Source organism: Sus scrofa, chromosome X (genome assembly GCF_000003025.6).
Source record: "Sus scrofa isolate TJ Tabasco breed Duroc chromosome X, Sscrofa11.1, whole genome shotgun sequence".
NCBI lineage: Eukaryota > Metazoa > Chordata > Mammalia > Artiodactyla > Suidae > Sus > Sus scrofa.
Genome location: NC_010461.5, coordinates 27,091,684 through 27,107,096, shown reverse-complemented (window position 1 = coordinate 27,107,096; position 15,413 = coordinate 27,091,684). Strand labels below are relative to the sequence as shown.

The 15,413-nt window shown below is 39.0% G+C and overlaps 1 protein-coding gene across 22 annotated transcripts in view; it reads left to right on the top strand.

Annotated features, from left to right (window-relative positions):
- DMD (dystrophin) overlaps positions 1 to 15,413 on the top strand; it is a 2,622,506-nt gene that overhangs the window by 2,543,632 nt on the left and 63,461 nt on the right. For 17 of the 22 annotated variants that reach the window (XM_021079543.1, XM_021079551.1, XM_021079554.1 and 14 more), the window contains 4 exon segments: positions 7,198 to 7,364; positions 9,892 to 10,003; positions 11,804 to 11,940; positions 12,640 to 12,678. In XM_021079543.1, coding sequence (XP_020935202.1) covers positions 7,198 to 7,364; positions 9,892 to 10,003; positions 11,804 to 11,940; positions 12,640 to 12,678 — 455 coding nt within the window. 22 annotated transcript variants of the gene reach the window in all.

Genomic DNA, 15,413 nt, shown 5'->3' with positions numbered 1-15,413 from the left:
TTTTATTGTCTGAGCACTACTGGGTACAGTCTCTTATATAGTGTTTACTTTTCTCTATACTAATTTTTTTGTCAGTTTATTAAGTATTGACATGGTTTTTCAAAAGCCTGATGATTGGGATGCCAGTTACCTTCTCGTATGGGGCTTGCTGAGAAACCTTCCCTTTTCATCCCTTCTGTGGCCTGAGAGAAAAAGAAATACTCAGGTTGATACCTTGGCAGCCATTTGGTACCTGGCCTTTCAGTGCCTAAGCATTTATGGAAAGCACAACAGGAAAGAAACCCCAAAATTATTCCAAACCCTGGCAAGTCCCCTAATTCCCAGCTTGCCATGCAAATGTCCTTTGAAATTATTATAATGGGGTAATTACATCCCTTGGCTAGAAATTCCTTTAACTGTCTTGGTACCTTGTTAAGATGACACTTGTATAAAGCCACTCTGCAATCTGCCATAACCTAGCAGCAATAATTAGAAGGGATTCCTTCCCTAGCCTCCAGGCCCTGGGTAGTTGCTGATAGGTGAGGACCAAGAGAGAAGGAGCCAAGACCTATGTTTCTACACTCTGGCTGTCACAGTGGGAGGACCTGTGATATCTGTGCTCTGTGTGTGTGTGTGTACATGTGTGCACCATAGAAGAGGAAAGAGAAAGAACTTCCAAAAACCAAAACCTAACCCAGGGCTAAATGGCCCATTCTAAGAGTTTTTTGCTGAGATGGTTTGAAACTGGTATTTCGGAGCAAGGGCCAGGCCATCCTTGATACCGACAGAAGACTTCTGGGGCCTTATATGTATGACAACAGATAGTGGCACCTCCAAGGATGACCTCAGTCCAGTGCCATCCTACCTGTCTTTTGACCTTAGCAACTTTCTGTCATTCCAGTCTAACCTATTTTTTTTCCTAGGATGACCAAAATGAAATTTTAGCTGGGTTTTAGTTCTGATTTTTTTCAATCTTTGTAGACGCTTGCCTGGTTTTTAATTCTTTCTTTCTTTATCACCAGATGAGAGGAGAGGGAATATACCACTAGGATACAGAATGGTTTGTAGTAAAAATGAAAGATTGAAACAGAGTGAGAATGTGATTCCCCATATCTTGTCTCCAGTGCTGTCAGTTGGCATAGGCGAGCGGTTTTAAAAGAGCCAAAATGATGGATCTTGCATCTTAAGAGGTAGAAAGAACCTTGAGAATTTCCAGCCTTTAAGCACAGGAGGATCTATGGTATTTTGAAAGAGGAGAACATTCTCTAGCTTCCCTTGGTAATTCACACTAATGCTTTAACAACTTTCAGCATCAGGAAATGCTTCTGTATGAGTTACAGCCTAAATTCTTCATGCCGCTTAAGCCTGTTTCTTCTTGTTCTGTCCTCAGTGGAGAAATTGAACAGCTGGTCACAGGCCCCTATGCAAGAGCCATTCACATAATTGAAACCTGTTATTATATCGCCTCTTCAGCTGCTCTTTCTTGCACTTTCTAGTTGTTGTGGTTTTTTTTTTTTTTTTTTTTTTTTTTTTTTTTTTTTCACTGCTAAATAATCCCAATTCCCTTAAGCTGTTCTCAGAGGTCTTTCAAACCCTTTAATTATCATTGTGCCTTTCTGCCAAGCCTTCTTCTAAGTTTTGGGTCAGCTATAGCTTGCAGAACTAGACATCATTTTCTAAGAAGGTTTTGAACAGTACTGAGAGTAATGCAATCATTTCTTCACGTGCTTGCCATGCCTTTAGTTATACATCAGAAACATGGTCTTTTCTTTTCTTTTGTACATCTACATTCATTGCTGACTCATGGTCAGATTTTTTCGTTTGTTTGTTTTCCAGAATCAACAGAAGCTTTCTGTTAATGTTATGCTTTCTGTGTTGTACATGAATTCTTTCTTTGTAGCATGTCTTTGAATCCATCATAAAACAAACTATCATTTGAACTGAAGTCTAGAAAATATATATATAGGTTCAGACTAAGCAACAGTAAACCCATGTTTTCACTAGGAATGAATTAGTGATGCTTTGCAATTCGCTGTCTTCCTGTAATGGTTTTTCTCCTTGCTTAAAAGGGTTATTTTGATAAATTTAGTTTCTAGACCAGTGGAGCCAGAGATTGTTATAGGACATATTGTAGCTGAAACTTCCAGTTCTTTTGACAAAGTCTCTCATTGTATCTTTGTTTATAAGATAGAGAAACAGTTTCAGTAGGGTCTAGACAATAATATAGCTGGGAGGAGTCACAGTCCACCAACCACAGAGGGCTGGATCTTGGATTTGCGTTGGCCAGAGGTGCAGTCTGTATTGGTGTGGCCCATGTTTGATCTTGGCCTGTTTGAGATGTTCACCAGGGACTTATTGATGAAGCCAGAATACATATTTTAAAATGTAAAAATTACCCAGAGTTGAGAAGAATGGCTAATTCATTGGCTATAAGAGACAGGATCCTTAAAGGTATAGCTGAGATTGTACAGTGGGCTAAAACTAATAGGAAGGTCCTTGACAGAAATGAAAGGAGACAAATCCCAAATGAACAGATGCAAAATGGAGCAGTCACTGGGAACAGCCAAAACAGCGTTTCCTATCATGCCCAGCAGAGCATTAGTACCTTGTGGTATTCACAAGCCTTAGAACTTAAAAAAAAAAAAAAAAAAAAAAAAAAAAGGATAATATCCTGGGATCACTGACTAATTAGTATGGAAAATTCTGAGGGCCAACAAGGTTTAGCATGTTTCTTTTTTTCAAGTTTTATTGAAGTAAGGTTGATTTACAAGATTGTGATAATTGGGAGTTCCTGTCTTGGCATAGCAGAAACGAATCCGACTAGGACCCATGAGGTTTTGGGTTTGATCCCTGGCCTTGATCAGTGGGTTAAGGATCTGGCATTGCCGTGAGCCGTGGTGTAGGTCGCAGACACGGCTCGGATCTGGCGTTGCTGTGGCTCTGGCATAGGCAAGCAGCAACAGCTCTGATTGGACCCCTAGCCTGGGAACCTCCATGTGCCACAGGTGTGGCCCTAAAAAGACAAAAGACAAAAAAAAAATCGTGATAATTTCTACTGTACAACAAAGTCATATATATACACATATCCATTCTCTTTCAGATTCTTTTCCCACATAGATTATCACAGAATATTGGGTAGAATTGTCTGTGCTATACAGCATGTCTCCATTGGCCAGTCATTCCGTATACCTCAGTGTGCATATGCAAACCCCCAGTCCATCCCTCCCCTGCCCCCCCCACCCCTTTGGTAACCGTTTTTCAAAGTCTACAAGTCTGTTTCTGTTCTGCAAATAAGTTCACTTGTATTCTTTTTTTAAAAAAAGGGATAACATGCTTGTTTACTGACAACCTTCTCAGCTTTTAGTACCTTAACATGCTTCAAGAATTTAAGAGGCAGATATAATAGGTGATGTTTCCTCTTAATTAATTTGACCTTCTTTTCATGAAATATTTTGCTGGGTGCACTTGATGCAAATTGATCTTCTATATGCACTGGGAAACAGTGACCCAGAGATTTTAGTTGAATGGAAACCCTGTGTGAGACTGTAGCACAGAACAAAAGAAAGTCATCCAATTATATTGTCCAGAGAAATGGAGATACCATTCCCAGTAGGTCATATATGGAGAGTAGTTTTCTAAAGGACAATGGCAAACCAAGCCATTGTCATATGAGGAAGAACTAAAAGGAATAGGGATGAAGAGGCATGGACAGACATGATAGCTCTGGTAAAATAGTTAAAGGCATGCGTGAACACTGAGAACTTACGGATTTTTCTGGTCAGACATATAATAATGATGATGATAACAATAGCAAACACTGACATGGTTCCTGCTATGGCCACACACTGTTCCAAGTGCTTTTCCTTTAAAACTTAAAGCAACCCTGTGAGGTAGGTGCTGTCAGTCGTTCTATTTCATGGCAGAGGAAAATTAAGATACAGAAAGATCAAGTTATTTTCCCAGGGTAACACAGCCAGTGGCAAAGCTGCGGTTTAAACTTTGGTTTTTGGGCTCTGAAGCCTCTGCTCCTACTGGCTATGCTGGTGGATTTCAGCTCAGGTGATGAAGCACTTTTAACAGGGATACCTGTACACAGGTGGTCAAGATCATCTATTAAGGATGTTTGCTCCCTCACACAGGTGGTATTTGTATAGTGGCTATAAAGCCGGTCCTAGTATAAGAATTTTTAAAGGCATGAAATCTGGAACAGAGGAATGCGGGAGGGAGTGGGATGGACTGGGAGTTTGGGGTTAGTAGATGCAAACTGTTAATATTTAGAATGGATAAACAATGAGGTCCTGCTGTATAGCACAGGGAACTATGCCCAATCTCTTGAGATAGACCACGATAGCAGATAATGTGAGAAAAAGGATGTATGTATATGTATGATGGGGTCACTGTGTCATACTGCAGAAATTGACTCAAATCTGTAAATCAGCTATACCTTTATAAAAATACATTTGTTTAAAAAATACCACACTGACTTTGGATAAGTCTGGACTCAATGACTCTGGAAAGTCTTACAGCTCTATGGTGCCATTCCAAAAGGATGAATTCATTTCCAGGGTCCTATAATTCTTCTCTAATTTTTTTTTAATTCCACAAAGTACTTCCATGAGGGTACTCTACACAGAGAGAAGCACTCCACAAAAGCTTTGATCAGTAGCTTGAATTGATACCATTTTGCAGCTGCAAAACTCAAGGTTAAGCAGTTCATCATAATGTTAAATTTATAATCCGGGGTAAGGCCTGATACTACTGAAGTGGTGAGTCTTATAAGCCAAATGACCTATGGGTCCAAACCCTGCTACTTTCGCACTAAAGTGTGAGTAGATTCTTTATTAGCAAACAGCATTCTGGGAGAAGCAACATGGGTTTGCAGTTCAAATGCTCATTCCTTGTATGATCCTAAATATCCCATCAGATATTCAGTGTAAATTGGTCTCCAAGCAGATAGTACCCTTTGGTTCTTGGCAAAAGCAAATGAAAATTGACTCTGGAGAAGGCACTTTCATTCTAGGGCTCAAAGTACCTCTAGAAAATATTTTTATGGTACACAATTAAAAAGAAACACAAAGCACACAAGAAACTAAGGTGCATGAAAAACAGCAGATCCCAGAAGTAGACCCCCAATAATTTCATATCTTGGAATCATTAGAGATGTTTTTTGAAAAATCTACTCTGACTTCCCATCATGGTCTGGCAGAAATGAATCTGACTAGTATGCATGAGGACACAGATTTGATCCCTGGCCTCGCTCAGAGGGTTAAGGATCCAGCATTGCCGTGAGCTGTGGTGTAGGTCACAGATGTGGCTCGGATCTGGCATTGCTCTGGCTGTGGCATAGGTGGGCAGCTGCAGCTCTGATTCAGACCCTAGCTAGGGAACCTCCATAGGCTGTGGGTGCAGCCCTAAAAAGACCCAAAACAAAAACAAAAAAAAAAGGTCTACTCTGTTTAAAAAAATAACAAACAACATTGAAAAATATCTTCAAGGAACCACAAGCTTTAGAAGTGACCTTAAAACTGACCAGATAGATCTTCTAGATCCTAAAAAGTACAGTAACCAAAATTTAAAACTCACTGTAAGGGCTTAGAGCAGACTGCATGCTGCTAAAGAGAGAACTAGATAACCAGGCAGTAGGGCAGAAGGAAGTATTGGTTATGAAGCACAGAAAAAAACAAAAGGAAAAAACTAAGGAAGGCCTGTTCAGAGGGAAGGAACGGAGAAGAAGCAGTTTTTGTTGAAATCATGACTGAGAAGTTTGCAGAGCTGACTAAAGACTCTTAAAGCACAGGTTCATGAAGCCCAGTGAATCCTAAAAAGTATCAGTAAAACCCTAGAAATACAAGACAAGACAGAAAAAGGACAGATAACCTTCAAAAGACCAACAGCTTCACGGCTGACTTCTCAACAGTTAGCAGCAGAGAAAGTGAGACAAAAGTGGAATGATATTTCATGTGTGAAAATAGAATCAAAACAAACAAAACCCCCCAAACCTTCTTTGAGTCTAAAAATCTATACCCAGTGAGACTAGCTATCAAAAATAGGGATAGAAAAAGACACTTTCAAGCAAACAAAACTTGAGAAATTTGCCATCAATTGACACTTACTAAAGGAAATACTAAAGGATATACTTTAGCAGAACTGATCTCTGATGGGAGATTTGAGATGAAAGAAGCAATGAAAAGTTTACTGTAAAATGAACTCTTAAATAGACTATTGTTGCATTTAAGTTTCAAGCTTGTTTCCATGACAAGGAAAAGAATATTAGGTTTTTTAACTTGGCACTTTAACTTTGTTCAGATTTTTCGAGTTAAAGTTCACTGAGAAAAAGACTGCATATGTTGTATGACTGGGTCACTTTGCTGTACAGTAGCAGTTGGCACAACATTGTAAATCAACTATAATTTTAAAAAAGAAGTTAACTGAAAAAAAAAACCAAAAAAGTGGTTAATACATGGGTCAAGCTAACAATATAAAAATTCAAAACATGGTCTTATAGAGTTAAAAAGAAATGTATAATTAAAATTCGTGATGGATAAATATATTTTGAGTTTTCTAAAGTCATTGTGCTCTGTGGGAGGAACGGTGTTTATTAAACTTAGACTCTAAAAGAGAAAGAACCAGAGACAGACAGAAAAGCAACAGGCCTCCATGAAAACAGCACTTAGACCAGCCCCTTCTCCCATCTACATCGCGGTTTTCTTGTCTGCGCAATGAAGCTTTGGGACCAGATGAACTTTAAAGCCTCTTCATTATGATTTTCTGAAACATTGAGAAACAGAGTCAGTAGAAAAAGAGGAATCAATAATTCCTTGAGTTTATAATTTTTTTCCTCTCCTTTGAAGTTTTATCAATAAGCACTTGCATTTAACTTAACTTTTATATATCTGTTCAAAAACTGGAGCAAAATATAGTTTATCTCAGGTGTGTATTTTACTTTACTTCTTCTCTTCGTTTGCTTTGCTCCTTGTCATCTAGTTGCCAGAGAGAGTAATGGCAGTTTCCCAACGCCTTAGTGGTAGGTGTCTTGTGTGGATGTTGGGGAGGGGACATGTGCAGAAACAGGCTGTGAAAAGTGGGCCTCAGTCACTGTGCCACGACTATTCTTTCTTTTTTTAACACATTACCCAAACTGACATGTGCCTCCTTCCCTTTCTTACCCCCTCTCCTTGCATTCTTTGGCCCCCTGCCCTCTCTCTCCTGTCTTTGCAGGCTAATAATAAGCCTGAGATCGAAGCGGCCCTCTTCCTAGACTGGATGAGACTGGAACCTCAGTCCATGGTGTGGCTGCCCGTCCTACACAGAGTGGCTGCTGCAGAAACTGCCAAGCATCAGGCCAAGTGTAACATCTGCAAGGAGTGTCCAATCATCGGCTTCAGGTATGAGGAACCCCCCAATTGTCATTTTTTTCCTTCTTGTGTCTCACCTTTTGCTGACCTCATCTTCTATCTCCTGTGCCCGTTGCTGTCAGTTGGTTCCTCTCCACAGAGGCAGTGGGGGTTATCAGGCTGGAGCATTGATCACTCCTGTCACTCCCCTGATCACTGGGTTATTTTGGTGGATCTACTCATTAGACATGCATCCCTTTGCACCTTCACTCTTCAGCTCTACGGAGCCTTATTCTTGGTTGCTTGGGACTGACTGCCTGCCTCCAAGGTATTTGTCTATCAAGTATATACAGATTAACTGTTCTTCCTCCTTCCTGGAACCAAAACATTTTGATCATCTTTCTTTCTTTTCCCCCTGGTCTTCTCTGTTGATACAAACTCTCCAAGAATCAATTATAAAACTAAGGGATTGTTCTGTTTTGGGAGACTAGTCATGGTAGCTCAGTCTCTTAATCACTTTGCACCACTTTTGTTTCCTGAAAGTAGCAAGAATTGTTTCAAGCACCCTAGAACATTGCTTCTTTATCTGTGAATCTGATCACGTGCTTTTCATAGTATCCTAATGAACTTCTAAGGGAATATAAAGTGTGCAAATAAATGAAAGATTCACAGAGCAGCTAAAAAAAGAAAATGTTCCTTATCAATTTAAAAGTGGAAGAGGTTGGAAACATAGTAGGTTATTATTCTGATATTCATAAAATGTCCCAGAAAACAACTGGCTCTTCCATCTTCAGCCTTATTAACCTGTTTGGGGCAGACAGGCTATTTTTAAATGAATTAATCTTATTGAATAATAATCCCAAATCCAAATTCTGACACGATAAGGTGTTCGAACATCTGAATCAACACTGGGGTTTCCATAGTGATGAGTAAGCTGTAAAGTTGTAAACTCGCTCTGTCTTCTGTGCCTGTTCAGAGTACACTTCCCAGCTAAATAAATACTCATTTCTGATTATGCTCAGACTTTTTTTATTACTTTGTTTTCTAATAACTACTTTGTACCATTTGTGTGCTTTTCATTCACTGTGCTCCTTTACTATTGCTGTTTGTCCTTCCATACTTCATCCTGTTTACAAAGAGGTTTTCCAGAAACTTTCAGAGGTTTCTAAAGCCTAGATAGACAACAGTGAGTAGGCAGTGCTTGCAGAAAGACTCCTTCCTTCCTTCCTGGTTTTGGCAAGTAAGAGTGATGCCATGGGGTGGGGGCGGGAGCTACAGGGGGCTGCACCGTATTTCTTACCTTTCTTTTCTGAGCTTCTTGCACTGGTAAGATTTGTAACCTGGGGAAATTTTATAAAATGAAAAAGGAGAATGCCTTGGAGGATCTGAAAGAGCATTTTCACATTCAATTCTTTTGCCCTTATGAAAGTAGATTATTTTCAGAATTGGCGTTTCTCCCCCCGCCCCAAGAAGATGGTTGGGATCTAAAAAGGGTAGCTTTTTTCCCACATTCCCATATGTGACATAAGGAATATGTTTATTTGAATTGGCTAAGGATCTTTTCTGAGAGCACACAAGGCAGGGAGGGTATGAAATGAAGGATATAGTATCTTGAGAATGGGGGGGTAGGGATGTAGTACTTACAGATGATCAGTTCTTTCATCTCACTCAAATTGTGTCTTTTCTTGGGGCTTCAGTTGTCATGGGGGAAGGGGGGTACAGTGGTAAGGGATTTCTGAAGGAGACAGATTAAGAGATTATCCAAGTAACTATCTGAAAATGAATCATGTCAATCAGAAAATGTAATTAAGGAGTTCCCGTCGTGGCACAGTGGTTAACGAATCTGACTAGGAACCATGAGGTTGCGGGTTTGATCCCTGGCCTTGCTCAGTGGGTTAACGATCTGGCATTGCCATGAGCTGTGGTGCAGGTCGCAGACACGGCTCAGATCTGGCTTGTTGTGGATGTGGCATAGGCTGGCAGCTATAGCTCCTATTGGACCCCTAGCCTAGGAACCTCCATAGGCCGCCGGAGCGGCCCAAGAAATGGCAAAAAGACAAAAGACAAAAAAAAAAAAAAAAAAGAAAATGTAATTGAGGCAAATTTTGTTTTGAGAGTTCTTGTTCCATTTTCTTTTGTCTTATGAAATTGCTTTATCTTTGTAATTTTGAGGGGAAAATGATTACCTCAGAAAACTTTTATGCCCTTTTGATAGGTACGTATCTATCTTTTCCAGAAGTTCTTTCAAATCCTAGTATTTGGTCCTCAAAAGACTGGAAGTTTGCCAGTATCTTCCTCCTTAATCTGAAAGAGTTCCTCGTGGAGTTTAAATAAGAGCTCAGTTTTCTTCCCTCCCTCCCAGTGTTTATAGGATAATCTTTCTGCCAAAATGTTTTGATATGTAGGAGAAGCACCAGAGAAATCTGGAAGTAGGAAGTTAATCATTTACCTTGTGAGATTAATGAACCCTGGCCTGCCATTTCTAGAATTAAGACGGTGTGTAAGATTTTTTAAAAGGGTGTTCTTTGGGAATTTGATTTGAGGAACTACATATGTGTTTGTTTTTGTTCTTTACCAGGTACAGGAGCTTAAAGCACTTTAATTATGACATCTGCCAAAGTTGCTTTTTTTCTGGTCGAGTTGCAAAAGGCCATAAAATGCACTATCCCATGGTGGAATATTGCACTCCGGTAAGTTCCATGCCTCCCTGACGGGAGTTCGTTCACCTTGGGAGAAGTTTCAGTTTTGTATAGTATTACAGATCATGTGTAATGCTGTGATTTGTAAACTCCTCAGATGTTCCCCCAGATGTTACCCAGCTAAAGTAGCTGCAAATGGTAGACTCAGCAATTTACCGCATCCCTGGTGCAACGCCTGGCACACATGGAATGGCGTCGACACTCCACAGATCTTGTTGGGTGGATTAATAGGTTTTCCTGGGTCTTTCGGGAAGACATTTTCACATTTGTTTTGCACAGCCCTAGCAGTGCGTGGAGAGGTGTTGTCACTATTGGATGTGTTGGGTATGGGGGGGGGGTAATATAGGTTGCCTAAAATTCTCAACCAACCACTTTAGATTAACCTTGCTCTTCTTGTGTCTGTTTCATACGCTAACATTTACCAACTAAAGGCTATGCAGTTAGCTTTTAAACTGCTCTCTGTGAGATAGGTATTATTTTTAGCCTCTTTTTACAGATAAGGACTCTGAGGTCCCAAGGTTAAATAATCTGCCCCAGGTTCTGTCATTAAGAGCTGGAGCCTTCTCCTAAGACATTATTTTGGGAAAACATTCCCAAAACTTTGGAAAACCCCTGGTGAAATGGAAAGGGCCTAGACTTGGTACACGCAGATGTGGGTGTAAATCTTATATTCCTTAAACACTAGCTGCTCGATAGTCAAGGTGTGATCTGTGGACCAGCAGTATTAGCGTCCCTTGGGAGGAGCTCGTTAGAAATGTAGAACCAGGAGTTCCCGTCGTGGCGCAGTGGTTAACGAATCCGACTAGGAACCATGAGGGTGCGGGTTCGATCCCTGCCCTTGCTCAGTGGGTTAACGATCTGGCGTTGCCGTAAGCTGTGGTGTAGGTCGCAGACGCGGCTCGGATCCTGCGTTGCTGTGGCTCTGGCGTAGGCTGGCAGCTACAGCTCCGATTGGACCCCTAGCCTGGGAACCTCCATATGCCGCGGGAGTGGCCCAAGAAATAGCAAAAAGACAAAAAAAAAAAAAGAAGAAATGCAGAACCACAGGCCCCATCCCTGACTTTCGCAGTCAAAAACCTTCATTCTAGCGAGTTCTACAGGTGATTTCAACACACATGACAAGCTCTGCTTTCAAGCATTTTTCCCTCTTCCATCCTCACAGTGATTCTCTGAGTTATTTCATTGTTTTCCTCACTTTGATTCCTTTTGCACAGGTGTTCAGTGGTGGAGAGTGTACCATGCTGTGAATAGAATGGTATTTAGTGGGAGAAATATGATAGCAATGTGGACAAAATTGTTTTTAAAATACTACAAAGTGTGGCAAAACTGAAAGCCAACTTTCTGACCTCCAGACTTCTATAAATTCCATTTATTTGTTTATTTATTTATTTTTGGCTGTGCCCACAGTGTGTGGAAGTTCTCCATCCCAAGCCACAGCAGTGACAACACCAGGTTACCAGGGAACTCCTATAAATGACCATTCATTGAGTAGCCTGTTAGTTGGTGTACCTCATTTATTTATCATAACAACTAGTGGGGGGTATTACTGCCCCCATTTGATAGATAATCAGAGCCTTGGGTAGGTAAATAACTCAACCAAGTTAACCCTATTAGTAAATGCTGGATCTGGTTTCAAAGCCATGTTTTTCTATGATTCCAAAGCCTTTGCTCTCAACCCATCCTGCCTCTAAGTTATACAACAAGTGCCCTGAGGCAGAGCACCAGAGTGGGGCCTTATCTTGAGATCATACCCGCCCCACAAGGCTGATCATGGTGCCATTTTCCTTTCAGACTACATCGGGAGAAGATGTTCGTGACTTCGCCAAGGTACTAAAAAACAAATTCCGAACCAAAAGGTATTTTGCGAAGCATCCCCGAATGGGCTACCTGCCAGTGCAGACTGTCTTAGAGGGGGACAACATGGAAACGTGAGTAGTGGCAAAAGCAGAACAGGTTCTCATTCGATGTGTATCTGAGCTCCTCTCAGCTGAATACCTTTCTTCACTCCCAAATGCAAACAGTCTCTCCTATTTCTTTCTTCAGATTTACTTTAGCTGAAAAGAGAAAAACAAGTTGATGTTCAGTCGCTGTTTTCCCATGTCAATTGTCCCATGACAATGACCTTTTACAAAAGTTAAACTTTATCTCCCGGAGAATAAACCACCATGTTACGGCTACTAATTACCTGACAGGGCTTGTAAGAAATATGGGACTGTTTTCAAGTGAGTGATTCCAAGATTTCATTTTGATTTTCCTCCCTCACAAATCAGTAGGCGTGTGTCTTTTTTGTATCTGATTGTGTGGTCGTATCTAGTCACTTTTTCCTACTTGAACAAAAATACAGTCACAGGAAATTTGTTCACAGTAAGTAGAAATGATTCTCTAGATCAAAATGATGATGCCTTCACCTCTTTTGAACCTTCTTTTTTCCCTAACTCTGATGCTCTGATGGCAATCACACAACTTTTCCTTTTAATTCACTTTTCACCTTGTTTGGCCATTGCTTCCCATGGTTCATACTTAATTGGATTTCATTTATTTTGACCTTTCAGTAATTTTTTTTTTTTTTTTTTTTGTGGCTGACTTTGCCTGTGTCTCTCTTCACCACTTCATTTTTTGTTTTGCAGTCCTGTTACTCTGATCAACTTCTGGCCGGTAGATTCTGCGTGAGTACTTCTGCTGAAGGGTGCTGCTACCACCAACACATTCGCTTGCTTGATTTTGAAAATTTTTGTTCTGTTTGTTTTGTTTTAAGGACATTTTAATTTCCCTTCCTCCATTTCAAATTTTTCTTCCCCTGATAAGACTTTGAGAATGCCATCCACCACAGATCAGGAGAATCAATGAGATTTTCAGGTTCCCGTCTGCTCACCTTTCAGCCAGTAGAAATCCTGGCCTTGAGTTCAAATTAACATCAAAGAAATTGTTGAGTTGTTAGTTATATTCCTGGGAGACATGTTTATATATTCTTTCACTATAAGCAGGGAAGGGCCTTCTGATTACATAATAACATTCTTTAGCCATATTTCTAGAGATTCAATGCATTAGGACATTCGAAAGGATGATGGTTTATTCTTTAGGGCCTGTTATGGCTGGACTTCTAAAAATCAGCAAAGTTTATAGTACCATGCTGAATATGGTTGAATAATTTCATTGAGGCATATGGACTTTTTTTAATCAGGTAATGCCATGCTATTTGACTAATCCTTATATACATGAGTTTCTCAATTTTAACCTAAACTCACTTTGCTCTCTTCTCCAAGTTAAATACCCAGCTCACCAACAGTTATACATTTACACTGGAAGGAGAGTGTACTCTAGTCTTTGTTATTACTAATGGCGTGTGTTATTAATAATACTAATACTAGATATTAACAGGTAATTGATTTATCTCAGAGTTTATAATGTTATTAGAAAACTTCAGTCTGTGATTTATATATCAGCAAAGTGTGCATGTTTTAAAGTTATATTGTGTAGGATTTTTATAACAACATTTTAGTATTTCAGAGTATACTTTATTAAAACATTTATTTAAAGCCAGACAGCTCTATTATATATGAGGGAAATAACCAATTTGGAAGATGGGTTTATATAAGAATTCAATTTATTTTTATTGGGCCTTTTTTATTCCACCATGTAATTAAATTTAAAGTTAAGTCTTTTTTTAAAAATCCTGCAGTGATAAATGCAAACTATTAATTGAGGTTTATATTAAGTCTTTTTTGGCCTAGAGGAAGGGTAAGGCTTGCCTCTCTTTTTTAAAACTGCATTATTGTGCCCTTTAATTTTGAAATACGGTAGCTGTTACCTGGTTTCTTTAATCATTATGCTTAAACAACTTGGGGAGTTACTTAAATTCAGTTATGTTCCTTACTATTGATAATTATTTTCCCTTATCCGGGTAGTCTATTTCTTTATAGAAGGTAAAGCCTTTCATAATGGAAAAAAAAAACTTTTAAAAAATTGATACACTGAAATTCTCAGCTTGATTAGATCTTGATAAGAAAATGGATTTACTCTGTTGGAAAAGTTCTGACCAGTGGAAAAATCTAAAAGACAAATATGCTAAAGAATAATTTTTTAAAACACATGGAACGAGGTAGCACAGCATTATAAACAATGAATAACTAACAGTTCCTTAAAAGGAGAGAAAAAGAAGTTTATTGTATACATAAGTGAATGAGGAAAACTCATGACAATCAGTTTAATGCAACTTATTCTATGTAGAAGGTGTTTGTCTTCCTTAAATTTTAAAGAACTTTAAAATTAATAATATATTTTTTCAAAATATCCCCTCTAACAACCTAAACCTACCCCCACTTTGCTTTTTTATGTAAAGTATATTTTATTATTCAGAAATGGCGGAAATTTTTAATTTTGAGGAAGAAAACAAACTCAGTAGGTTAAGTCCCTGTTTTCTTTAATACCAGTAATTTCATTAAAGTCTTTGTTCATGGGATGGTCAATAATTTATAAAAGAAATTGTAAAGCTCTTCTATTCAGGCAGAAGAGCCAGGTCCTAAAGTATTTTATTTTGCAAGTATTCTGTCTGATGTTTATAAATCCTATGACGATGACAGCCTTTAATCCATTCAGCATGGATCACAGAATTTGTAGCTTTACTGAGATACAGATCTTTTGTTTTTCCTTAGGGGAAAAAAAAAAAAACCTTATTTACCTAGATTTGTCATCTAATTTGAAGCTAAATCTAGCTTAAACTTTTATGTCAGTTTGTCCACAAATGAGACAGTCAAACAATATTTGAGCTATTCTGCTTTAAAAATTTATTAATGGAGTTTTCACAAAAGAGAAAATGGTGGTGGGTAGGATGGGATTGGCCATTAACGGTAAGAGGAATAATCCTTTGGGGAGTATATTATTTTGTATTTAGGAAGTGAGAAGGGAGAACAGTATTCTTACCTTCCCTAGGAAATCTGTTTTAGAAGGTTTTGCATTTAGTTTTGTTTCTGTACTAAGTGGTTTTTGTACTTTTACTCATTCTTGGGTTTTTAAATGATTCTTCTCTGACCAGTACTCCCTTTTGGCTCATTTTCTGGCTTAATAAGTACCTCCTTTAGTGTATATATATTTTTTAGATTTCTGGTTATTATGAGTTCTTGTACTTATGCATGCTGTGTTAGGTGCTATGTGCATTAATAAGAAAAATAACATGGGGATATTCTCAAGGCTAGAATTAAAGCTCTGCATGATTTTCTGTATAAGATTTTCTTAAAGTGTTTTGCATTTACATGCCTAGTTTTCTTGGTGTAGTTACGCTCCAAAGTCTCATGTTTTCTTTCTTCTCTGTACTACCAAGGTAGCAACTGCTATAAGGGAAAACACATACATTTTCCTTGATGGTGGGCTTTTAGCTTATAAGAAGTATGTCATCGAAAGACAG